Here is a 27,193-nt window from a genome sequence, read left to right as displayed (position 1 = left end):
CCGACCTCCGCATAACGGAAATATGTTATCACTTATAATGCCTCAGAGACATTACATGCAAATTACTCCTATAACACTTTGAGGATTATATTATCCAGCTACGAGTAAGGGTTAGAGTAAACTTTTAAGACTTCTTTGATAAGATTATCATAATTGATGTAATAAGGGTAATAAGGATTCAGCTCCTTAAGAAGCTTTTGTGGAACTTGTTGGGAGGGCAATCTGCCTTGTCTTGACTTATGTATAAGATTTGGAGAAATCACGCCTTCTTCTTCTTTGGAATCAATAACCATTCCAAACCTGTGATCAAGTATTGCTCGTTGCTTCAATGCCACGGCGAAAAAAAAATTGAACGATATTCTTCTCAGTTACTGGCGCTGTTTGTCTGATTCGTGTCTTTATACAAAAATAAAGCCTACCCAATTAAGAATACCCATTACACAAATCAAGTTGGATTGCGAAAAAAAGGAGTGAAAAAATTATTGGGGTCCTCTTTGCTTGATCAGTCTTTCAAGAGCTTTTTCTATAGACTATGAACAGAATTCAATCGTCTCCCTTAAAAGGGCTTGTTAGGCTATGACTTCCACAGTCAATGGCAGTTGCGTCAAGTCACGAAAATTTAGGGGGGCAAAATGTATTTTCAATATCTAGAGAGGGGGAGAAATTTGTCTTTTTTAATTTTTCAATGAAAATACCCTAAAAAGGCCTTTTTAAATTCAGGAGGACATGAACCGTAGTGGGACAGAGGTCCCCTCAATTGAAGCCACTGATCTGTGGCATGGTGTAAGCTGTACCTTCCTCTTGGAAGACTCAAATAGGAGAAAAAAATATTCAGTTTTGCAATATTCAGAAACGAAATTGCATCGTTCTGGCAACAAACTTCCCAATGTTTTGTTCTGGTGTATACTCATATTTTTGTTGCGTTTTACAAGATAATGTTCCCCAAATAGCACAGATTTCTCTGAGAACTCACATTCTGTTAGCTTGAAATGAATTCTAAAATGATGCATTTGGAGATAGCCATGTTAAAATACTTAAGCACAACCATCAAACTGTCATAATGCTTAAACTTGTGTCAATAGAAATAATAACAAAAATTTAAACGCTTTAGTCTAGAAATAGCCTACAAGTGTTTTTCCTGCTACTTGGAATTTTTTTTTGGAGGGGGGGGGGGGATAAAGTCTAAAAAATGTGATATTTATGTCTTTATTTTACTCAGAGTAGTTTTGTCAAATGCTTCAGAAGGGAAAAGTTAATTATATGATATTTCATCTCAACAATTCACATTCATTCTTTTAACCATCACCGGCAAAATATGATTTTATGACCACGCCTACCTCTCGTTCAAATAACCAATAGTCACTGCTTGTATATGATTTAATGCCTTCTTTTCATTATTTTCAGTCTGTTGGTTTATATTAAAAATTACTTTGTTCATTCTTAAATTTGATGGCTAATATTTTGTCCTTAATTTTCTAGGAGGAGTGTATACTGGGTCTTCCCCTTAGTCGAGAAGGACCTCTTGTGATTCTGCCTCCTACTTTACCTATCAAATTCCATCTTGCTTCTAATTTAAAGGCACTGCAGACAAAAGAATTGACCCGAATCGAGGAGAAGACTAAGCTTTTGTATTGTCAGATTAAGGACAGAATTCAGGTAAGAACAAACGTTTGTCAAGCTAAAACGAATTTTCGAATTTTTTAAATTTGATAAACTGTCATTTTTAGTAGCTATCAAGAGCAAATAATGCCAAATTTATGTCTTTTGTCAACCGTAAAAAACAAAAACAAAAAAAACGCAGAACCACAAAAAGGAAGCTCTAAAAAGTCTATCAATTAAAAACAATAGAATGAAAAAAAAATCTGTGCATTATGCGTATAGGAAAAAACTAAGTATATTTTAAAAATCAGCCAAAGGAAAAAAATAGTCGATGATAAAAACATTTTAACAAAAATTGATTTATTCAAAAGGAGGTAAAACAATTTAATGAGCTGTGGAATTTTAGTTCTAAAAGTAAGGTCAGAAAAAAAGCTCTTCTTATACCTTTCAGCTACGGAGTAAATTGGAGGAATTGTAGGTGCGTTTTAGCCTTTCTCCCTTGGGGGTGGGGACCTTTTGATTGGGCTGCGGTGCCGAGAACAGCTCCTGCATCGGGAAATTAAATAGCAACCGAAATCTTCGTTTTAATTTATTATTTTGATGACATTGACCCTAATGAATACAGCGAAAGCAATGGGAGAACACGGTACCAAATGGAACTATAAAACTCTGCTAAACTTAAAAAATCCAATATTTGAATTTACTTTAATTGGAAAAAAGGAAGGGGTATAATTGCCCCACCGAAATTTGAAAAAAAAACTTTGTAGGTAATTTCATTACAAAAATAAAAAATGATCAGTGTCCCCCCCCCTTTAGATTGAAAAATATTTGTATCGTCATTTAAATAACAAAAGAAAGTTTCTTGACCCGCTTCTTGTATATTTGTGAATTAGCAGCCTTGCTAGTGCATATCTTTAGTTACTTGAGCAGCCTCAAACAGTTCATCGTAACGAATTGTAAGGGAGAAGCAACTCGGGCCAATGGTAACTGGAACTCCAAAAAATTAAATTTTGATAATAATTATAAAAGAATTGTATTTTTACACTGATTCCAAATATATAAGACCAGTTAAGTTTAATATTACCCATCAAAAGCTACGAGCCTTGAGAAATTTTTTCTGATTTAAAAAAGGGAAATAACTCTAAAAAGTCAAGCAATCTCAATGAAAATCACCCCATCAGATACACCCTGTCAGAGAACCGTACTATAGAGCTGGCAAGCTTCTATCTATAAAAATGTGGATGCATGAATGCGTGTTTATTTTTCTTTTTTCCCAGATGTGACCGTATCCAACTAACGGTCCTAAGAAATCTGGAGAGAGATCATTCGGACGGAAATCAAAAGTTCTAGTGCCCTTTTTATGTGACTAAAAAGATTAGAGGGCAACTAGCCATCCTCCCACACCCCTTTTTCATAAGAATTTGATTCAGCATAGTTTGGTCTAATGATTACAGGTCTGGGAGTGACGTGACCCCGACCCCCCCCCCCCCCACAGCTCCTGGGGAAAATTCTGCAATGTATGCAATTTGCCCATTGTTTACATATAGTATTTGTTATTGGGAAATAAAAAGGAATTTTTCGGGAAGTGGGGGGGGATTTTTTTTGCAGGGGCACTTTCCTGTGAGATAATTTTATGTGGAGAGGGAGGTTTCCGGGAATATTTTATGCGGAGGGAAAGCAATTTTCTGGCGTGATTTAAAACTGTCAGAAATTAAATAAAAATGTTTTTTAACTGAAAGTAAGGAGCAATATTATAGCTTGAAACGAACAAAAATAAATCCGTATACGACAGGAGCAGCCCCTTCCTCATCCTTCACTCTTTGCGCAAAAGCTTGACTTTTTGTCGCAATTCTTTAAAAAAAAAAGCTCAAACACAAGGGTCGCTGAATTTGAATGAGAATTATTCTTAAACAACTTGAAGACTTTAGTGTAAAGAGAAGGGAATGAGGAAGAGGCAGTCCCTCTCACGGAAAAAATAAATTCTGTTCATTTTAAGTTCTAATGCTGCTCCTTACTTTTATATGAAAAAGTTTTTTTTAGGTTTAATTATTGGTAAAGATGATGGCCGTAGGGCATAGTAAAAAGTAGAATTGCCAAAATGCAGGTTGTTTTTTCGCAGTTGAAAAAGTTGGAAGAATAGAAAGATGAGTATTAGTGGAATATCGAAAACACGGTGCAACAGTAGTGAAGCATAACTCTGAAATGCAGTTGTATCTAAAATGTCAGAGAAAATATATTAGATATTTTCGAGAATATCCGTGGCGTCATTTGGTGGAGGGGGAGCATTTACCCCCAGAGAATCACCCCATAGACTTTAAAAATACTTTTTATGATATTTTCATTGAAAATAGGTCTTATTGCTATTATGGTAGAAACCCCCTCCCTAGACTTTGAAAAAATATATTTGTCTTCGTCCTGATTTCTGTAAATTGGGAGTGACCCTAAGTGACCCCACTGGGTGCTACCATTTCATCCACTGTATAGCCTATAGATATAATACAGTACGATCATTCCCTATCTCAACCATTCTACAAACCCGGACCGAGATGCAAGTGCTCTGGAGAACATTTAAACAACTATAAACATAAGCGACATTCGATTTTTTCACGGGTAGGAATTCAGATTTCTCTTGAACGCGAAACTTGGCTTCAACACTGTACACTGATCCACTAATGATAGATTAAATGGGAGGAGCTGTTTGTACACGCCGAAGATGTAGTGCCAAAAATCACTCACCCGTGATCTTACTGTTATATTATTTATATACAGTGATTTCATCTAACCGTCTCAAGCACTAAACGTCATTTCGTCGACAAGGAAAATCCGTCAGAACCACTAACAGTCAGAACGTCGAAAGTCATAACATCGACACGTCGGGACTGTTGATGACTGTCGATGAACTGACGTGTCGATGTTATGACTGTCGATGTCCTGACGGTTAGTGGTTCTGACGGAATTTTTTTCGGTGTTATGACGGATTTTATCGATGTCCTGACGGTAGTGGTCGTGACGCGTTATGTCCTGACGCCTTCCCACCCCACTGCCAAAGAATTGTCCAAGGATAGTTATAGATACTTGACTGACTATATCAAGCAATAGGCTGAACAAAGAATGTGGTTTGTTCCCACTTTCTTAGGTGATAATGACAGAAAGGTTGGAATGGCAGACCATCCCCGAATGGGGCGAGAAAAGGTCAACGAAAAATTTAAAGAGAATTTTACTTCATGCAAGGAGATAAATATTGAAACTTTTAATAGATCGAGGTAGAGATGGAGCATATGCAGTTGTGAGTTTAGCAGTAATAATAGTATATGTGACTAAAACTGATGTAACCAGCTCACGTCTTTCGTTTAGTGCGGCCAAATGTGCCTCCTTCAATAGATGACGGTAAGTCCCGTGTGCTTTAAAAATTAGAAGCGTAATAAGACACATGGACATGTGGGGTTCATAGTTTGAAGCCGAATAAAACTCTTGACGTTATTTACTAGTGTTATTAGGGTTAATAGGGTTACTCTTTGTAGCCGCCTGAGGTTGATATGCTGGCTAACACTTCTTCTTAACCACTTCATGCTTAAAGTTAATTGATATTATTGCTTCTCAGATTTTCTATGTAAAAAATGTCATACACATTAGGGTGTTCATAAAGCTTTCTCTTGCAATGATAGGCTACTGAGGTGACATGCTTTTCGGTTTCCCCAAAATGAAAAAATGTTAAGATTAATAGCTGCAGATTCAGTGTACAGCTTGCCCATTGACACACTAATTATAGATTGGGGAACTCTCATGTTAAAGCTCGTTTTCCAGTAATGATTAGTTCCTCCATGCTTTGGGCTCATCTCTAGATTCTCATACTAAGGGAGTTTGTCAGAAAATAAGACATTCACCAGGTTTTGCTCCAGCCACTTTGAAATTTTTGGCATATTTAGTTAATAGTCTTTAATTTCACCAACGGTCTGCTTTCGGAGCCTCAAGTTTTATTTTTCACAACATAAAATGTTCAATTAAGGCTGTTTTCATTTCTTTTAAGGGAGAAAAAAAAATTATATTGCTAATTCTGTTTATGAATATGCAAGGGTATTCGCGGGGTACTGTCCCTAGATAATTCGTTCACTCTAGATGAATAAAAATGTACACAAAAGTGGTGGAACTTCGCAAAATTTTGAAAAAACATGAGACTTTTCCGAATTTTCATCCAAGCCTTATTCACCCCCTTTAAATATCCCCTTGAAAAACTTAGGCTATTTTAGAAAACCATGCCATCTATGCAAAAATATGGGTTGCAGGCCAATTCCCTCACCCCTCATGGCCGATTTTCCCCTGGAAAAATCTCCCCGCTGTAAATTTACCTCGTACTTCCTCTCCAAAACAATTAACCCCTCCCCCTTGAAAATTACTCAGGTAAACTTGAGCGCCCAACCGCTTGGGGGATTGATGTGAGTGGGGCTGTAAATATTAGCCATAATTAACTTTAGAGTTACCAACAAGAAGAAATCGTTGCCATTCATACCAACTGATGAAACATTGCTCTGCTGTGTACTTTTTGAATAAAAATACAAAATTTTGAATTATATTTTTTGAAAATCTGGAATTATGCTGGAAATCTGTTCCAAGTGTTAGTTCCCATAAAAAAAAATTAACCATAGCCCTCTCCCTTTGGTAAATTTATGGGAGTGACATTGTAAAAAATAACCACAATAAAGTTCGAGAAGAAGAAATAGAGAAGTCCAAATCCATGAAAGAAATCAATACACTAGAAGAAACTTGTGTTGTTTATACTAACTGATGATAAACTTTTTATAACTAATTCCTTTATAGTTCACACCATGTGAATAACCGCTGATCGCTTGATGACTAACTTTATCAGAAAACAGAAATAAATAAAAACGACTTGAATTGCTACTTTAATCTATTTTTACAACTTTATAAATAAAATCCCAATTTTTTGGAAAAGAATGAAAGATGGAATTGACTGATCAATAATTTCAACGTCTAATTTTTATTTCTTTTTTCTTGTGAAGTTCATTGGCTTCATCGTGTTAATTTAAAGGCCCGCTGCTCTGTATTGGCTGAAAGCCGAGAAAAATTGGTAATTGCACTTCCTTTAATAGGACAATTTTTTTGTAATTATATTGGTATTCGGTAGCTCAAAACGAAAGAATTCCGTGAAAACACCTCACTCTTTTTTTTTTGTTATTCATAAATTAAGCACCGTTAGGATATTTTTTTTCTTTTTATGGAAGCCAAAATTGTACGGTAATAATAAACCAAAAATAGAATACAAGAATTAAATAAAAAGTTTAATTGAAGCTTAAGTAAAAGAGTTTTTTTTAATCGAAGATTTCGAGAGATGGATGTTATAGATGAGCAGAAATAAAATGATGTATTTGGTCAAACTCGAGACAAACTGAGAAATTGTTATTGTAAGAGTAAAGAATCCAAATATTATTCTTTGTATGTGTAACAACTTAGTATGATCTGAAAGAACAATTCAAGAAACAAATTTAATATAGTATGCCATTTATGACATATTAAAAAAAGCAAAAAAAAAACACAACACCCAGCGTTATCATCTCTAGCTTGGATGGTGAAATTTTGCAGACATGCTACTGGGCTTGCTACTTTTGCTATGAGCTCACTACATCATCAAGCCCCCTGAGGCCAACCCCGATGCTTATCCTCTAACCAAATCTATTCTTAGCTTCACGCTTTACCCCCTCCCACAAAGCACAATTTTCTTTAAATCGTTACTCATAAAATCTTCCTTCTCAAATTGGAGACAACTCACTTCTCGATACCAAATTAAACGTAAAAAAATAAAGCACCAATCCTAAAATGGATTGTTGCTTTATCTTAAAAGGGATTCATAATATTTTTATTCTGTAAAAAGTGTCCTTAATTGGTTTGCTTTTACTTTACCAAAACTCGTATTTTTCCTTAAGTGGATGGCCAAAATGCACAACATTTGGCAATCTGCGATCCTTCGCCAGCGAATCGTGGTTTATTTACAATTTTTGGAAAGCTGTTAATTCGAGAGATGGTGAAAATATAAATTAAAATAAAGACCAATAGTAGAATATGTAATATGACCAGGGCCGTATCCAGGATTTTTTCGGGGGAAAGGGGCAGGGAGTAACAAAAGATTTTTTTTTTTTTGGGGGGGGGGGGGGGTCACCAAAAACTTTAAAAAACGCATCAAAAATTCGTTTATATTCATTTTTGTTACGTTTTTGCGAGTCGGACAAACATTTCAGGGGGGGGGGGCAAACCCCCTAACCCATCCCCCTAGATACGGCCCTGATATGACCTAGAAGGTTCCCTTGCAACTGATCCCTTGTTTAACTTAACCGCATTCATGTTAACTCATTTAACTAAATCCTCGTTCAACCTTAACCCTGTTTAACTCAACGATCGTTTAATTCAACCCCCATTTAACTCAACGACCGTTTAGCTTTACCCTCGTCCAACTCTATCCTGGTTTAAATCGACCTCTGTCTAACTCAAAGTCCTTTAAGTCAACCTCCATGCAACTTAACCCTCATGTAGTTCAAATTTCATTTAGCTCAACTACCCTGCAACCCAATCCCCGTTTACCTCAACCTCCATTCAACTAACTCAACCTCCTTTAACTCAACCCCCATTCACCTTAAACCCCATCGAACTTAACCCTCATTTAGTTCAAACCTCATTTAGCTCAACTACCCTGCAACCCAATCCCCGTTTAACTCAACCTCCATTTAACTCAATCCCCGCTCCTCCTGTAATTTGACCCCCATGTAACTCCACCCCCGTTTAACCCAGCTATGTTTTACTCAACCCATATTCAGCTCCACCCTCCTTAAATCAAGAATATAACTAGAAAATATAATTCAGCCCGTTTTGTTAGAGGGGATAAAAGTTTACTCGATTGAAATAGTCTTTATCCACTGGCTAATTCTTATGTTTTTTTTTTTAATTTTATGTTGCTTTAATGCATAACTATCCCTCTCCCCTTATATATTTGAAATTTCATGCCAAGGACTCGAACATCACCTAAATGTTACCAATTGCACGTATTTGGGATATTTTTCCAACTTATATCTAAGCAATATTACAGCTATTGGGAACTTATTAGAAAAATTTTTGTTTTGTTTTCCCTTTTCTAAAAAAAGGGGAATTGAAACGGTAAAAGTGTCTTCAAGATAAGATAATAAATTTATTTAGGTGAAACACACACGTTTTTTAAGCATATTACATATATATAAGCACAACATCCCATAACCCCCACAAAGTTAGATGGCAGGGAAAGTAGGCAGAAAAAAAACACTAAAGAGGAAAAATGAAAATCACAAGCAGCCGCAGATGAGTTGAGGCAGTTGAGGCTTATGGGTCTTCTGTTAGGGTTATTGCCAAGCCGATCATTTTACCTAAGCCTGAGTGAAGGGGTGGGGTAAATTCTTAATGTTATAAAATGGACATGGCTTAAAACAAATGTCTGACGCTTATTACCTAATACTCTGTACAGGGCCGTATCCAGGAATTTTTTTCGGGGGTGGAGGGGGGTACAAGAGGATTTTTGGGGTGGGGGTTAAAAAAATAACTTTAAAATACGCATTAGAATTTGTTTATATTCATTTCTATTACGTTTTTTACGAGTCGAACAAACATTTCGGAGGGGGGGGGAAAGGTCACTTAAAATTGCGCTTATTTGTGATATTTTCCCACCTTAAATCTAAGCAATAATATTGATGTTGGGTACTTGTTAGAAAAAAAATTGTTTTCCATTTTCTAAAAAAAGGGGAATCTAACCGGTAAAAGCGTCTTCAAGATAAGATAATTCATTTATTTAGATGAAACACACATATTATTAAGCATATTGCTCATTTATAAGCAAAACATCCCATACTCCCACAAACCTAGATGGCAGGAAAGCAGGCAGAAAAAAAAACACTAAAGAGGAAACTTGAAATTGACAGGCAGCCGAAGTCGAGTTGAGGCTGTATGGGTCTTCTAGGCTTATTGCCAAGCTGATCATTTTATCTAAACCTGAGTGAGGGGTGCGGTATTCTTAATGTTATAAAGTGGACATGGCTTAAAGCAAAAGTCTGACACTTATTACCTAATCCTATGTTCAGGGCCGTATCAAGGATTTTTTATTGGGGGGGGGGGGAGTGGGGTTGCAAAAAATAATTTTAAAAAGCGCATCAAAAATTTGTTTATATTCATTTTGCTACATTTTTACGAGTCAGACAAATATTTTGGGGGAGGGGCTCAAGCTCCTTAGCTCCCTAATCCTCCCCCTGGATGTGGCCTTGACTCTGTAGTAACTGGAAATACATGCTTAAAATATGGAGTATAATTGCTAATTCAGGCAAAAGTTTTGTGAAAACCAGCCATTTCGGAGCTTTGGACACAAAATAATGACAAAATACAAAGTAGGCAAGGATTTTTTTGATTAAGTGCAATTTGCTACCAGTTACTATGTGTAGATGTCACTATCCTAATTGCTTTGCTTCATAGATTTGGAAGCATTCGGTATACTAAAGTTTCTCATTGCTAATTTGTCTTTTCGTGATTTTTAGTAGGCTACATGAAAGTGGTGTTTCTCGCTTTCGATGCACAACCCTAACAATATCTATTTAAGTCAAAATATAATCACGTACGGAACAAGTACTGACAAAACCTATCCTCTCCACACAAAAAAAGTGACCCTTTGTCCGCGTCTCCGGAGACGATTCCATACCTATGCGAGCCTGGCAACTAAATACCATAGTTACACAATTCAATACAACTTTCCCGGTCACTCGTCGCCTGAATCACGCTCTGAAATTTATTGGCTCGTAGCAAAGTACTTTGGCTTGGAGCGATTAAGTAGTACAGCACTTAGTGTCTAGAGGCGCTGAGGTACGCGGGGTCACTTTTGGAGAGTTTTGTCAGTACTTGTTCCGTAGGTGATTATACTTTGATTTAAGTCAACTGTCCCAGTGTCCCTCGAAGTAAAAGCTTCCAAATTTATATAAAAGTATGTTTGTATTCGTATATATTAAAGCAATTTGCAATTTGTTTGACGTAGATTGTAATATCATTTTTGACAAATATTAAAATCAAAAATAAGATTTTAAGGTACAAAATCTTTCTCGAATTACAGAATTGCCATTTACAGCATATTATGGTATTAAAATATATTAAAACATATATTTTAAAACCTTTTAAGCCGAAACGATTAGCTGTAACATATATGAAGTGCGTAAAGCTACTGCAAAGATATTATACAAAATGTTTTTTTTCTAATTTTACGTGGTTGGCAGAGCAAGCAGTGGCGTAATTTCTTCAAAATCCTGGGGGTGGGGGCAAAGTTGGAACCAGCTTTCCAAAATCAAGTGAAAATGACAGTAAAAACTAAAAAATAAGCCATTTGATACTATAAAGGTAAATATATATTAAAAAAAAAACTGATCTATTTCTGTTGATGCTTGAATATTGTAGGTTTATCATAGTTTTGACAAGATTTTGGAAGAAACTAAATTTCAGCTGAAGGGGCAAACTGAGATCTTAGGGTGAGGGGCAAATCGAGGTCTAGGAGGGGCAGTTGCCCCCCTGCTCCATAGAAAATTACGCCCTCAGAGCAAGGTCTGTGAAAATGGTAAAATTGATGACCAAAAATTGTTTTGGATGTCAACTCCATTTATCAAAAAAGGGATTTCAGATCTACGAAAGTATCCACACTACCGATGGCATTGTGGTTCAGGGTCTCTGTTCTGTCAAAACCTCCTTCCTTCTTCCCTATAAGGGGGGGGGGGGAGATCCAGGAGGTAGTTTTAGAGGCACATGCCCCCACCTCTGACCCCGCAGGTCAAAAATTGCACTAATTAGAGGGTCAGAGGGGCGAAAACCCCGCGGGGAGCCAAATTTGTCGGTCTCCCCATAACATTGATTGTGTATCCTTCACCTGGTCCCTATCTTCTTATAAGAGACCCAGTTTAGGTGGCCCAATAGTAGGACTGGTGTCAGGAGTCAATCTAGAACAATATCTTGGGAGGGAGGGCAATGTGACAAGGGTGCCAATAATTGACGAATTTACTCTGAAAAAAGAGTGAAAAAAACAAGGAATGATTCCAGAAAAAACATTGGGGGTGCAGATTCCCCCCCTCTCCGTCCCCCGGCATACCCCTGGATCTTCCAGGGGGAGTCCACCCTGATTGGGGTGGACTTTCGACGAATTTGCGTAGCCCGAACCGTGCCTGCAAACAGTAACTAACGGTGACCTTCAGGAGTGACTCCTTTTGAGGAAATTGTAGGCTAATAAATGACACATTATTGCAACTGCGATTTCGATTTTTAATTTTTTTTTGGGTGGGGGGGTAATTAACATCTATTTAGTTATGCCATTAAAATAACTTTTAAAAACGTCTTCTACAAAAGAGCTCTTTCAAAGAAGAATAAAGTATTATATTAAAGCTAATTCGAGCTTAAATAAAGTCATAATAATGCAAGTTCAAACGAAAAGAAATTAACATCGATGGTTAGATGAGACTCAAAACGAACGAAAATTTAAACAAATAAACATATCAAATATAAAGGTATAAGGTGCTGCTTTAAAACATTAAAGACGCCAAGGCAGGGGAACCAATTTGCAAAATTAGGGGGGCAGGTTTTACTTCATTTATTTTAGGGAAGAAACAAAAGAGTATTTTTCAAGATCTAGAGGACAGCTTTACTGTTTTGTTTTTGGTCAATTTTTCAGTGAAAATACCAAATAAGGGAAATTTCTCAAAATATAGGGAAGGCGGGTAATAACTCTTCGATTATGCCTCTGTGTCATGGAAACGGCCAAAAATTTTCGAGCTCTTTAAACGCATTAGTAGGTGATGAGGCCTTCATTAAAATGGTTATTTTTTTTTTTAAATTAATCGGACTTAGGTTTATAAACTCAAGGGCTTATGCCTCAAAGGAAAGTCTGCATTCACTTATTTTTCTTTGCTCCCCTCTCTTCGGCCTCTTTCTGTTAACACCCTTGCCTTTTATACATTTTTTTCTTTGTGAGTAGTATTTTTTGTTAAAATTGAATTACTTATTATTAAAAGGGAAATGTCTATATTTTACAAAATTATTGTTCTGATGATATTAGTCTGCTTGAGCGTAATTCAATACCTTGTTTAACTCAACCCATTTAACTCAAACCTCGTTTCCCCTATCTAATCAAAGCCAGATTATCTCAACATCAAGCAGCTCAACCCCCGTTTAACCTAAACCGTTTTATTCAGAGGTAATTCAAATTGACCTAGTAATAAGCTTGAACTAGCGCTGATTAGAAGCTCAACATTTGCTTCTCGCTTCGCTTGCAGCTTCCAGCTTATATTACACTGCCCTAAACTTGGAGATCTGATGTTTTAATAATTTATCAGGATTTAAGCGAAATGAAGGTTTTTGTGGTAATAAAAGTTTTGGCGGTAAATTATAAAAGTTTTGGCGGTAAATTTCTCAAAGTTAGAGTTAATTTTCTAGATGAAAAATAAACATATCGTTCGAATTACCATCCAACACTTTCTGAATATAATAATGGCTACTGTGTAATTTCGTCCCACCTCTTCTGATGACTGAATAGCCCTAGGCTATACGCGAAACGGTGCAGTTTTTTTTATTGGTATTATTGGCAATATGAAGCAAATGTCGATGAGAAATAATTACAAAAAAGTGCAAACCGAAAAAAATAACATCAAAGTTTTGTATATACATATACTGGGGCTATATAAAGGTATTAGGCCTATCACCAATTCAAGATTTTTTTTTTAAAAATTCCTATTAGTTCGTTCCCAAGATTAGCATTAACAGCAAATTTCTTACGAGACAGTTGTCCTTTTTAACGTGTTTTAAGTATATGTTAATATGACCCGTGGTTTGCTCAGTACTAAGTTTTAGCTATTCTTGCAGCCATAAAACTCAAGTGTGTTCGAGCCCAGGAGATAAAAGGTTTTGTTAATTTCAAATATACAAGGGAAAAGGATAAATCATTGTTTTTTATATAAATGAAGGGGGTGAGTAGTTATGTGTTTAAACAACATTAAACAAAAACAAATAAATAAGGATTAGCCAATGAATAAGGACCATCTAATTCGAGTTAAACTTTATCCCTTTCAACACATTGGGCTGAGTTACATTTTCTAGTTGTACTTTTTATTTAAGGGGGGATGAGCTGAATGAGCTTGATTTGAATCAGTGGCGGATCCAGGGGACGCGCCAGGGAGGGCCCTAACGTTGTCTAAAGTAGTGTAATTTACTTAGTTAACGCAAGTTTGCGTTAATTAAACTTGATCCCTAATGCAAGTATATCGGATCAACCTCTTTTGCGCCCCCCCCCCCCTAAAAAATCCTGGACCTGCCACTGATTTGAATAACGGTTGAGTTGAATCGGTGTTGTGTTGAAACGAGGGCTGAGCTAACTGGGATGAGTTGAACATGGTTAAACGAGGAGTCAGTTCAAGGGGGACCGGTATAATCTTATCCCCAATGAGTTCTGACAGGCTCGTACTTAACTCAATTCTAAGCAGAGTTTCTGTCGAATCCAATTGTCAAGTGTTGGCTGAGAGCCATGTTCGGAATATTAATCTTTTGGCCTCCCTGGTACCCTCCCCCCAAACCCTGAATTTATTCCTGATAATAGTAAAACGCAGTCTGCAAGATATCACAAAAAAAAAACAAATTAAAAGTAAAATAAACTTCAATAAAAACACAAAAAAAATTAAATGAATAAGACACTAAACGGAGGCGCATTTACTTCATAGGCGCTGAAAATCACCATCGTTCGGTTTTCTTATAGCCTATATTTTTTTTTGTTTCGGTCGAACGCTGCCATGTATAGTGTGGTTTTAGAATGTACTGAGAACAGGGTCGCCACCCAGTAAAAACAAATCACCAGATTTTAGTAATATTTTAGAAGATTTAGTGATTTTATGTGCTGATTTAGTGACTTTTTTCTGTCAGCAATATAAAAAAATCACTAGAAATAGTGATAAATTACTGGGGGGTGGTAACCCTGACTGATGAACAAAGAATTATATAAAAAATATAAAAAAAATACTAGAAATAGTGATAAATCACTAGGGGTGGCAACCCTGACTAAGGAAAAGAGAATCAAATGCTAAAAGTTGATTTCTTCGACAGTGTTGCATCTGTAAACAGACAGAACAGCTAATCTTGATTGTAAAAGAAGAAAAAAAAACTAATAGCAGAATATAGCATTTTTACATGGCGTTTAATTTGCCAAAAAGAGAAAAACAATATTGCATTCCCAAAGAAAATCACTTGTCCGACAAAAAAAATTATATAGTAAAATATAAAGAACAAAAAAGGGAAACAGCTCAACTGTTTTTTTTTTTTTTTTTTTTTTTGTTCCCTTCAAAGATTGTTTTTTTTTACTTTGTTAATTAAGCTGTATGGTCCGGGTGATCCTTGAGATTTTAATTTATTTCTACCTCATTATATCTTCTTACTATTTACCTTGCATTTTAAAGGTTAATTACATCTTAAATAGTTTTAACTATGATTGATGTAAATAGAAACTATAGATAGTCTGCATTTAATTATATACCACTTGTGATGCTCAATGACTCGAAGACTCTGATTTTAAGCAACATATTAAAGACAATTTTATTTACATAATATGGTTTCACTTGAATAGATGACTAGCTAGGTGGAACGAAAAGTGTAAACACAAGGACATTTTTTTCCGTCCCAACGAAACTAAAGAAAACTGAATAAAACGTTTGGTTTTACAGTATCGGCATTTTTTTCAACCTGAAAAACGGAAAGTTTCTACTTTTGAAGGAACAAAGATATTTAAGGGGGATTGTCTTGGTATTTTAATTGGTATTCGGTAGGAATACTTTTCGTTCCATTTGTTTTGACACAAAAAACATAATTGAAATGAGAATCGAGGGGTTGAACACCAAGGTATATCAAATAAAAATCGAGGCGTTCTATGTCTTAAAATATTGTATATGACCTGTGGTGACGGCCAAGTCATGTGAAAGTAAGTCGTACGTAATGTGTTTCTAAGGAAAAGGGCTGCTCTTTACTGAGTGGCAGAGACTGGGTAATCCCTAGGTAAAATCACTCGTAAAATTTTAGGAGGGCCGTGAAATATTGTTTCCGATTATTTTTTTTTTCATTTTAAGTGAGATAAATGATAAATTGTCCAGTAGCTATGGTAATTTTCTTTCAAATGGACCCTCTCCCAATGTTCCACGACCACTGGTTTGGACCGACTGCCCCTGGTGATAGAAAATAAAAGAGACACCACTGCTTTTCATGCGAAAAGTGATTTTCTTGCTACTTAAGATGGGGACTAATTTCCTAAATAGAGTTCTCAGCCACCATAATTTCAAAGGTGCAGTTTTGTTTTTTTAATCCAATGTCATATCCGAGGGCTTTCATGCCTCTTTTCGGAATACTCATAAATTTGATTTGAAAGAAATTCGGAAAAAAACTCACAATAAATTCGACAAAATCCCGAGGGATTCAAAGAATATGTAAGTACTGAGTGGGAAATTAAGGGAAAACTTTTATAAATTATTTGAGTCGCAAGATATACATGTTTCCCCAACGGTCGGCACACCCTTTTCAGGGGAAATCTCAGCTCCTGCCCCCAATGGTTATTTTAAAATGAAATATTTCATCTCGAGTTCAAACGTACGATGGGTGGCTGAGGTCTCAGCCCAGAATGGCCGTACTCACAAAGATATTTCTGTGTAGGTACCTCCTCTACTGTTACAGCGTATCTCTCGCTCAAATACGCGCTCAGTACGGTGAAGCCTAAATAAAATAAAAATAAATATATCTGCTTAAGTGCCTATCGTTGGACATCGATACTAGGTATAGTTTACCTCGTATACTTTACAAGATTTGATAGTGTAACAAGAAAGTAACTCATTCACCCCTTAACTTTAACGACTTAAACAAGTAGAAATAGGGGTCCGTTTTCTTAGTCCTGTGTTGATATATATATATATATATATATATATATATATATATATATATATATATATATATATATATATATATATATATATATATATATATATATATATATATATATATATATATATATATATATATATAAATATATACATATATATATATATATATATATATATATATATATATATATATATATATATATATATATATATATATATATATATATATATATACGTATATATACATACTATATATTTATATATATATATATATATATATATATATATATATATATATATATATATATATATATATATATATATATATATATATATATATATATATATATATATATATATATATATATATATATATATATATATATATATATATATATATATATATATATATATATACATATATATACATATATACATATATATATATATATATATATATATATATATATATATATATATATATATATATATATATATATATATATATATATATATATATATATATATATATATATATATATATGTGTGTGTGTGTATATGTATATATATATATATATATATATATGTATATATATATATATACATACATTATATATATATATATATATATATATATATATATATATATATATATATATATATATATATATATATATATATATATATATATACATACATATATATATATATATATATATATATATATATATATATATATATATATATATATATATATATATATATATATATATATATATATATATATATATATATATATATATATATATATATATATATATATATATATATATATATATATATATATATATATATATATATATATATATATATATATATATATATATATATATATATATATATATATATATATATATATATATATATATATATATATATATATATATATATATATATATATATATATATATATATATATATATATATATATATATATATATATATATATATATATATATATATATATATATATATATATATATATATATAGATAAGATTATTCCAAACTTTGTTATATTTGTTATAATTATTGAACTGCTGATTAGTCCTGGAAGACGGTAATTCTGAAATCGGGACTATTAGAATCCTAAGGCCTTTACTAAAATTGTTCAATCCACGTAAGATCGGGCTAGTGGTGAACAGGGTTGACACCATGATCAGTTCTTAAAGTTCAATTGTTGCCCGAATGACCGTGAGATACAGCGATTTTTGGTGTATGTAGGGACACGCGCATGGTCTATTTAAGGGTAAATAGACTGGGTTTTAGGTCAATTTTTAATTTTAATGTGAAATGAAAATTTACCGAGCTGACAAGAGCACTGAATGGGAAAATGTACGCTTACACGCATATCCCTTATTTAAATGTATTTAGATTATTGTCATGCATAAATAAAGTTCTGACATATATTTGGATGTGAGACACATCATGTATTTACATTTTATATGTCTATATTTTCTATTTGGTCATATAAGAGAAAATGTGCTACATTCAATATAGCACGTGTTACAGTGCAACACATGATGAAATTGTGCTAAGATAATACTTTAGTGCTAAAATAGCACTTTAGTGCTACAGGTGGCAACCCTGGCGATAGACGATGATTCGATTAGCTAGTACGTTAATTTGTGATATCGATACTTACGATCAGGTTTTTTATCGGATTAGTGTTGGGTGATAATTTGATTAATCGATATTTTCGATCAAGTTTTGCTCATGTGAACTTCTGGTTTTGCCAAAGTTTAATAGCAAAAATTACAATTAAAGAGTATTTTGCATAATTTGTTTTTCTAAGTTCGAACAATATAGAATAAAAAAGTATAAAGAAACTTCGGTTCCGTAAATAAATATCGCCAAAACCCAGAGTTGAAATTACTCGAACTCAGAACAGAAAGAAAATATACTACTGGCTGTGATAATTGGCTGTTAAAACACCAACATGTCAATATTTTCCTTGATGGTTGGTTCCATTTTCCAGTGACTAACTTACCAACCTTAAAGAACACTCTCAGAAGGGATACTGGTGACGGGCATGGACATTAATTTCGGGGCAACCTCACCATATTACGAGACTTAAGTGGATCAGTTTTTCTTAAATTAAATAAAAAAAAACAAGTTTTTTTTAACTGAAAGTAAGGAACGACGTTAAAACTTAAAACAAACAGAAATTATTCCGCATATGAAAGGGGCTGTGCCCTCCTCAACGCCTCGCTCTTTACGCTAAAGTTTTTTATTGTTTAAAAAGAATAGAGTTGTGAGAAAGTCAAACTTTAGCGTAAAGAGCGAGGCTTTGAGGAGGGCACAGCCCCTTTCATATACGGAATAATTTCTATTCGTTTTAAGTTTTAACGTCGTTCCTTACTTTCAGTTAAAAAAAAACTTTTTTTTATTTAATTTTTGAGCGTTTTTTAATTAATGTAGGTTTTGATTTTGGCTCACCGTACATGACTAATCAAAACAAAATTTGCACATTAATTTTTCCTTTTTTTTGGTTAAATGGCTTTCTCGAAACTTGTTTAATTTTATTTACGAAAGTTTTTATTAGTAATAAATATACGTAACTTACGAATTAACTTACGTAACGAACTTCTATATTATCGGACTTTTAATACGTATATTAGAGGTTTCGCCCCCTAGTCAATACCTTGCTCTTTAAGCTAAAGTTCGAATTTTGTTCTAATTCTTTCAAAATGACCTCTTAATCACAAAGGCCGTTAATTAGAATAAATAGCTCTTATGAAAGTACTAAAAAATCTTTGGCTTAAAGAGCGAGGTATTGACTAGGGGGTGAACCGAATCATATATGTAATATTTTCTGTTCGTTTTAAGTTTTGATGCTGCTCCTTAGTTTCAGTTGAAAAAATTTTTTTTTTTATTTAATTTCTGATCTTTTTCTTTAATAATGCTGTGAAATCTGGCGCCCCCATCATAGCAATGTCTCTTCCCCCATGAAAACTTCCTTCATGGAAGGATCCTCCCATATAACCCCCAGACCTCCCCCCACCTACCAGAAAAAATCCCCCCTGAAAACGTCTGTATACTTCCCAATAACCAATACTATATGTTAACATTGGGTAAAGTTCATAACTGTCAGCCCCCCCCCCGGGGACTTCGGGTGATTAAGTCATCCTGAAAGACATAGTTATTCTATTTTTGACCATGCTGAACAAAATGGCTATCTCAAAATTTTGATCGGATGACTTTGGGGAAAAAATGGGCGTGGGAGGGGGCCTAGTTGCCCTCCATTTTTCGGTCACTTAAAAAGTGAACTAGAACTTTTAATTTCCGTTCCAATGAGCCCTCCCACGATATTCTAGGACCACTGGGTTGATACGATCGCCCCTGGGGGAAAAAACAAAACAAAAAAACACGCATCCGTGATCTTCCTTCTGGCAAAAAAAAAGCAAAATTCCACATTTTTGTAGATAGGTGCTTGAAAGCTCTACAGTAGGGTTCTCTGATACGCTGAATATGATGGTGTGATTTTCATTAAGGTTTTAAAACTTTTAGGGGGTCATTACCCCTTTTTTCTAAAATCAGCCAAATTTTCTCAGGCACGTAACTTTTGATAGGTAAAACTAAACCTTATGAAACTTATATATTTGAAATCAGAATTGAAATCTGATTCTTCTGATGTTTCTATTTGTACCAAAATTCCGTTTTTTACAGTTTCGGTTACCATTGAGCCGGGTCGCTCCTTACTTACAGTTCGTTACCACGAACTGTTTGAAATATAGACCCTCTTTTAAAAAACTGTAGAGCCGTGATGGATTTAGCTACTGGTGAAGTTTTCCTGGCATTGACTATTAAAACGTCGCTGTGTGAACCCCATAAACTCGATTGATTCGGCTGTGGCTGAATCACAAAGCTTGCCACATACCCTTTATTTATTGATTGGGATGGAGCAGCCAGCAAGGTCAAGCCCCTTTCTCTTGCTATTTTACTCTCAACTTAGAGAAGATCGTCAGGGGAAATACGAATTTTCTTCAAATTCGTAGATCCAGGTATGTGGCAATCATGACATCGTGACGGGCGTGACTTAACTAAGGCTTATAAACTTGGAGAGCATTTTATTCCGCAAATCCTTTGGGACTTCATTAGCAAAATTTGAGAGTCCAATCTGACTAAACGTAGCTTAAGTTAGAAAACAGGCTTTGTCAAGTTATGGGCACAATATACATTCTGTGCATCAGTCAATGGATTGAATACGTTGTTATTCTTCTTTTCGGCCATTTGCAGAATCATTTTGTATACTACTACAACAACTCGCCGCAGCGCCAAGCTGCCTAAAGCCAAAACTTCTAGAAGTGCTCCTCATCCATCCCAATATATTCAAAGCCTCCCCCTTTACACCCTCCCAAGAAATTATAATTTTTCTTAAATTTTTCCTTGTGGCATCCTCCATCCCATTCAGAGACGACCCACTTTTCGACATTAGCACAAGCGCGATGATGACAATGACGATCTTTGGCAGTCTATCATCTTTCATAAACTGGATTTGTCATAGCCATCTCAACCTTTCTCTTATTTTAGCCCTAGGAAGTAGGATTGAACCACATTTTCCCTACAGCTTGCTTTTTGAGGTACGGTCAGACAGTTGGTTAACCAAACCAATCAGTCTACAATTTCTCTGGAAACATCAAGGAGCAGCAGCCCCTTAGAACCATATTTGACCACTGTCATCACTGTATCTTCCGATATTATAAATCTTGGTTCGCATACTTATCTTCCTATTCTTCCAAACTTTTTCAACTGTGAAAAAATCCCTTGGCCTTGGTGCCCACCGTCTTTACTAGTAAATAAAAAAAAAAAAATTTTAACTGAAAGTAAGGAACGACGTTAAAACTTAAAACGAACAGAAATTATTCCGCATATGAAAGGGGCTGTCCCCTCCTCAACGCCTCGCTCTTTACGCTAAAGTTTTTCATTGTTTAAAAAAATAGAGTTGTGAGAAAGTCCAAACTTTAGCGTAAAGAGCGAGGCGCTGAGGAGGGGACATCCCCTTCCATATACGGAGTAATTTCTGTTCGTTTTAAGTTTTAATGTCGCTCCTTACTTTCAGTTAAAAAAAAAAAAAAATTATTTCATTTTTGAACGTTTTTGGAATTAATGCAGGTTTTGATATTGGCTCAAGGAACATGAATAATTAAAAAAAAATTGCATATTAATTTTACTTTTATTTGGTTAAATGGCTTTCTCAAAACCTGTTCAATTTTATTTACTAACGTTTTTATTAGTAATAAATATACGTAACTTACGAATTAATTTAGGTAACGAACCTCTATATTCTTATATTTTTAATTAGTTTATTAGAGGGTTCGCCCCCTAGTCAATACCTTGCCCTTTAAGCTAAAGTTCGAATTTTGTTCCAATTCTTTAAAAATCACCCCTTAATCACAAATGCCGTTAATTAGAATAAATAGCTCTTATGAAAGTACTAAATAATCCTTGGCTTAAAGAGCGAGTATTGACTAAAGAGCGAGGTGATGAACGAAATCATATACGTAATTTTTTCTGTCGTGTTAAGTTTTGATGTTGCTCCTTACTTTCAGTTAAAAAACTTGTTGTTTTTTATATTTAATTTCTGATCTTTTTTTAAATAATGCTGGGAAATCCGGCGCCCCCTTCATAGCAATTTCTCTTCCCCCATGAAAACTTCCTTCATGTTAAGATCCTCCCACATAACCCCCGACCCACCCCCCGCCCCCACTCCCCGCCCCCACTACCAGAAAAAATCCCCCCTGAAAACGTCTGTATACTTCCCAATAAGCAATGCTATATGTTAACATTGGGTAAAGTTCATAACTTTCAGCCCTCCTTCCGGAGACTTTGGGGGATTAAGTCATCCTAAAAGACATTTATTATATTTTCGACCATGTTGAACTAAATGGCTATCTCAAAATTTTGATCGGGAGACATTGAGAAAAAAATGAGCGTGGGAGGGGGCCTAGTTGCTCTCCATTCTTTTTGTTCACTTAAAAAGGACACTAGAATTATTAATTTCCGTTCGAATGAGCCCTCCCACGATATTCTAGAACTACTGGGTCGATACGATCACCCCTGGAAAAAACAACAACAAAAAAACAAATAAACACGCATCCGTGATCTTTCTTCTTGCAAAAAATGAAGATATCAACATTTTTGCAGATGCTTGGAACCTCCACATTAGGGTTCTCTGATATGCTGAATCTGATGGTGCGATTTTCATTAAGGTTCAATAAATTTTAGGGGTCTTTTCCCCTTTTTTTGAAAATCAGCCAAATTTTCTCTGGTGCGTAACTTTTAATAGGTAGGACTAAATTTGATGAAACGTATATATTTGAAATCAGTATAAAAATCTAATTCTTTTGATGTATCTATTGGTATCAAAATTTCGTTTTCTACAGTTTCGGTTACCATTGAGCCGGGTCGCTCCTTACTTACAGTTCGTTACCACGAACTTTTTGATACTACCTGGGTAAGTAAAGCTATCCACCTCATCGACGTTCTTGTTACCCAATTCTACTTTCCCTTATTCCTATGCTTAGTGACTTGGTCTTCTTAACATTCATTTCAATCTATTCTTGTTTGGGTCCTGAACTCTCAAAACATCCTAAAGTCATTCATTTTGGTAGCATTTTCATCTATGATGCTCAAATCATCAGTTGTTACTTTCCCAATCGATTCCGTGTTCTTTCATTCCCTTCGTTGTGCTCTTTAGGATAAAGTACATCAAAATGATCGATATAAATAGAGACAGAACGCAACCCTACTATACAAGAAGAAAAGGTTCCGTAAAGTTCTTTCATCTGCCAAATAAAACGCTTAACCGTAATCCAGAAAGCTGAGGCCTAAAGGGATTTGATGAATCAATCATTTAATAAATTCAATCAATTCATTCAACCAATAAATTCAAAACAAAGCAAGTCAACAATGGCCAGGAAAAAAAAACAGAGAGAAACAAAATGAAACAAATACATTAAAAAAAAATTCAACATAATACACTTACACCATTCAGAGACTCAACACAAGAGATAAAGAAAAATTAAAAAAAAGAAGAAAAAAATACAGTGTTTAAGAGACTTAAACATTAAGAGACCTTAACAAACCCCCTCCTAAAAAAAAAGAATAAAATACCCCTAATAAAACCTAAAACCAAAAAAAAAGAAATCGGACTATCGCATGAATCAAAGATATTTCCAATTATATATTTGAAACCAAGCCACGAGAAATTCTAAGCACAAGTCAAAACACCCCTCATAACAATAATTTCTAACTCAGGTAAGAGTCAACCGTCCCCACCCCCCCCCCCAAAAAAAAAACTGAATAAACTCATGTAATAAAGACATTAAAAAATTTCTTAAGATTCTTTTGAAAGTACCAAACGAGTGACATTCTTAAGCTGACTCAGCTAGGGTATTCAAAACGATATGACAAGCAGTTAATGGATTAATTAATTTGAACACTTGGTTTGGTATTCTAAACCAGGCACTTCTCACTTATATTAATCTAGAAGTGAAAATTTGGTCGACGCATCCTCTCCTTTCCCTAAAACCACACTGTTCTTCCTTTAAAACTTTATCTACAGCATCTTCAAGTCTAAAAAGCATCATCACACTAAGTGATTTGCTTCCTACGGAAACTAAGGTAATATCTCTATAATTAACACACTCACTCTTAACACATTTCTAACTTTACTACTACTACTACTACTAACAACTAACTGTAGCACTAAGCCACCAAAGGCCAACACAGCTACACACGCTCCTCGTCCATCCCAATCTATTATCTCACTTATAACCTTCCAGGAAGTACCGATTTTCCTCAAGTTGTCGCTTGCAACATCCTCCCACCCCATAATTTGGGCGATTATACTTGATTTCGAACAGAATCTGCACTGAATTGTCTCTTCTTCTTGAAGTATTTCTGTGCGGAAGCTAAATTTTTATTCAGAGTTAGGTTTTAGGGATGTTAGCCCACCTCGCTTTTAGAGTATCCCTATGAAAACCCCAGGGTCTGCTATAAAAATCGAACATAAATTAATAGATGTGACCTTAGTTGGTTTTGCGGATGACATCTTGAATTTTTCTCGGCAAATAACTTCCCTAGAAAGTAATTTTAATATCCTGTCATCTCTGTATGGTGATATTGGCCTTAGTTTTAATGTATCAAAATCGGAAGTAATGCTGTTTAATTGGAATAAATCTGTCCTACCTCACATTCAACTAGGATCTCTGTCTATTGAGCCTGTAAAGTCACTAGTATACTTAGGACTGCCCATCGGTGACACACTGTCATCTACCCGTTCGCTAATCCTCACACACGTAGAGTATAAAATTCGAACTGCTAATAGGACCACAGTTTCTTCAAAGGGAAGTCTTAAAAGGTTTTCGCTGGCTAGAATTTATAATGCTGTCGCGCTGCCACAAATATTATTTATAACACCATTTTGGAAACTTCTGCGTAAAGAAGATAAATTTCGTAGAATTTTCTTCAGATATTTGAAGTTTTTGCTGCAAGTTCCATTGAGAACGAGTAATTCGTACCTGATCCGGCTATACGCAATAAATGATCCATTTTCTGCAGTTGATCAGTTGCTTGACAAGTATTTTACTAAGTTGGAGGGTAGCAGCCATCCTTGACTACCTCTACTCTCATCACTTTGATTGATGTGTATGTGTATTTGCTTTGTCTGTACCATCAAGTGTATGTTTTTTTTCTCTCTCTTTTCTGTTGTTGTTTTTTTCTTTTCTATCAATTTCTGTATTTATGATGGGTTTAAAAAATAAATTCAAAAATTCAAATAAAAAAAAACTGCCGTTCTCTCCAAGAAAGTGAACAGCAACATTAAAGCTTAAAACGAGTTAAAATTATTTAGTGCCGGGGGAATTTTTTTAAGAAGAACTGCACAAAGACAAGGGCCATTGAATTGGACAAGGGAGAATTTTTGTAGCACCAAAAAACTTTGCAATGCCTCTCCTGCTATTGGTACTCGGGGAAAAATATAAGAAATTATGAGAAAAATCGTAAGGATATTTCAATTTTGATGGGTAGATAATTTCGGAGACCACACTGCCTTTCCATGACTATAAAATAAAAGTTCAAAATAGGGATAAAATCCTTTTTAATAGACAGTGTATAGAAATTCACAAAAATACCAGATATTTCGGTCACATATACAGTGACCGTCATCAGTAGTTTATCCCTATTTTGAACTTCTATTTTATCATAATTTTGATGGGCATGGCCATGGCGTCTTACCTCCAGCCTGTGAACCTGGCCATCTATGGTTTTCCTCCGCAATATTTACTTGTAAGGACTGTTGTGACAAAAAAAACTTGTAAAAACTGTGGCAACGAAGAATAAAATGATAGGCTTATCTGTCGATTAATGAGTAATGTGATAGGCTAATTTAAATAGTGGTGATACAAACCAAAAAATAATCCAATAGAATACAACTACTCAAAAAATGGGGTCATCTGGCGCCTATGAAATAATGTGATCGGCTAAAAAAAAAGAGTGGCAATTGAGGCCATAAAAATAAATCGGTACTTATTTAGTAGCCGGGCAACATGCGAGAAGTGAAGTTTGGTTACTGCTACTGAAATAAAACAAAGTATGATAAAAATATAACAGTTTAGAAACAAATTTGGGCTATATATTTGCACATTGGGGGGGGGAGGGTAAAGCATAGTATATATTAAATACGTAACCTAACCTAGGTGCCTTTTTTTGCCCCTTTAACCCCCAAAAAATTAAAGTTTAAATATTTTTCACAGAGTAAGCAATACCTCACTATACAGCGGAAACCTGTTTTTCAATATGATCTTTGAGATTCTATATTTGGCTCTTCTCGCATGTTGCCCGGCTACTAAACAAGTACCAATAATTCTATTGAATACAACAAGGACTAGAAAGGTAGGGCTAGCGCGTTATTAAGGAAGAGTGTGATAGGCTAAAAATTGTTTTGGCGATTGATGCCACAAAAGTAAAACAATAGAATAAAACAAGAACTGAAAATGTAGGGTTATCTGATATCTGGCGCTGAAGAATAATGTGATTGGCTTAAAAAAAGAAAAAATTATGGTGATTGATGCCACAAAAAAATAAGCCAATAGAATTGCGGCAAAAGAATTACGGCGATTTTGGCCACAAAAATAAAACAACAAAATACTGCAGCAACTAAAAAGGTATGGTTATCTGGCCCTTAAGGAATAATGTGATTGGCCAAAAAACAACGTGGCGATTAATGCCAAAAAAAAAAACAAATCAATAGAGTTTAAAGTACAGTTTTAACGCAAAAGTTTTGCACAATAATCTCTCTTTTCTACATGGCAGAACTGTGCAGGGGCTTTATATAGGTTGATAACCCCTGAGCAGTCAGTATTGCCGTAGTACCCGACTGTTGGACGAAAGGATATTACCAGTAACTGTTATTATAATACGACCCTTTTTAGTCTCCCTTTGTTTCTTATCTAATCGCTAAACTTCTTGTTCAATTATATTTGGAACCACTTTAGCTTTGAACCAATTCAAATAACCAGGTTTCTTTAAGTACATAATTGTAATTGCATATGTTGTTGTACAACGGTGCAATTCTTTTCAT

General features: G+C 34.7%; 1 protein-coding gene across 1 annotated transcript in view; it reads left to right on the top strand.

Moving 5' to 3' along the window:
• The window catches only part of sano (CABIT domain-containing protein serrano), a 161,523-nt gene that overhangs the window by 28,964 nt on the left and 105,366 nt on the right, over window positions 1-27,193 (top strand). Inside the window, exon 2 of the mRNA XM_089098384.1 lies at window positions 1,480-1,656. Within this exon, the coding sequence (XP_088954510.1) occupies window positions 1,480-1,656 (177 nt within the window). The remainder of the gene's footprint in view (window positions 1-1,479; window positions 1,657-27,193) is intronic.

Source organism: Artemia sp. Qi Xiang Cuo, chromosome 12 (assembly GCF_049724085.1).
Source record: "Artemia sp. Qi Xiang Cuo chromosome 12, ASM4972408v1, whole genome shotgun sequence".
Taxonomy (NCBI): Eukaryota; Metazoa; Arthropoda; class Branchiopoda; order Anostraca; family Artemiidae; genus Artemia; species Artemia sp. Qi Xiang Cuo.
This window is presented reverse-complemented; position numbering and strand designations above follow the sequence as displayed.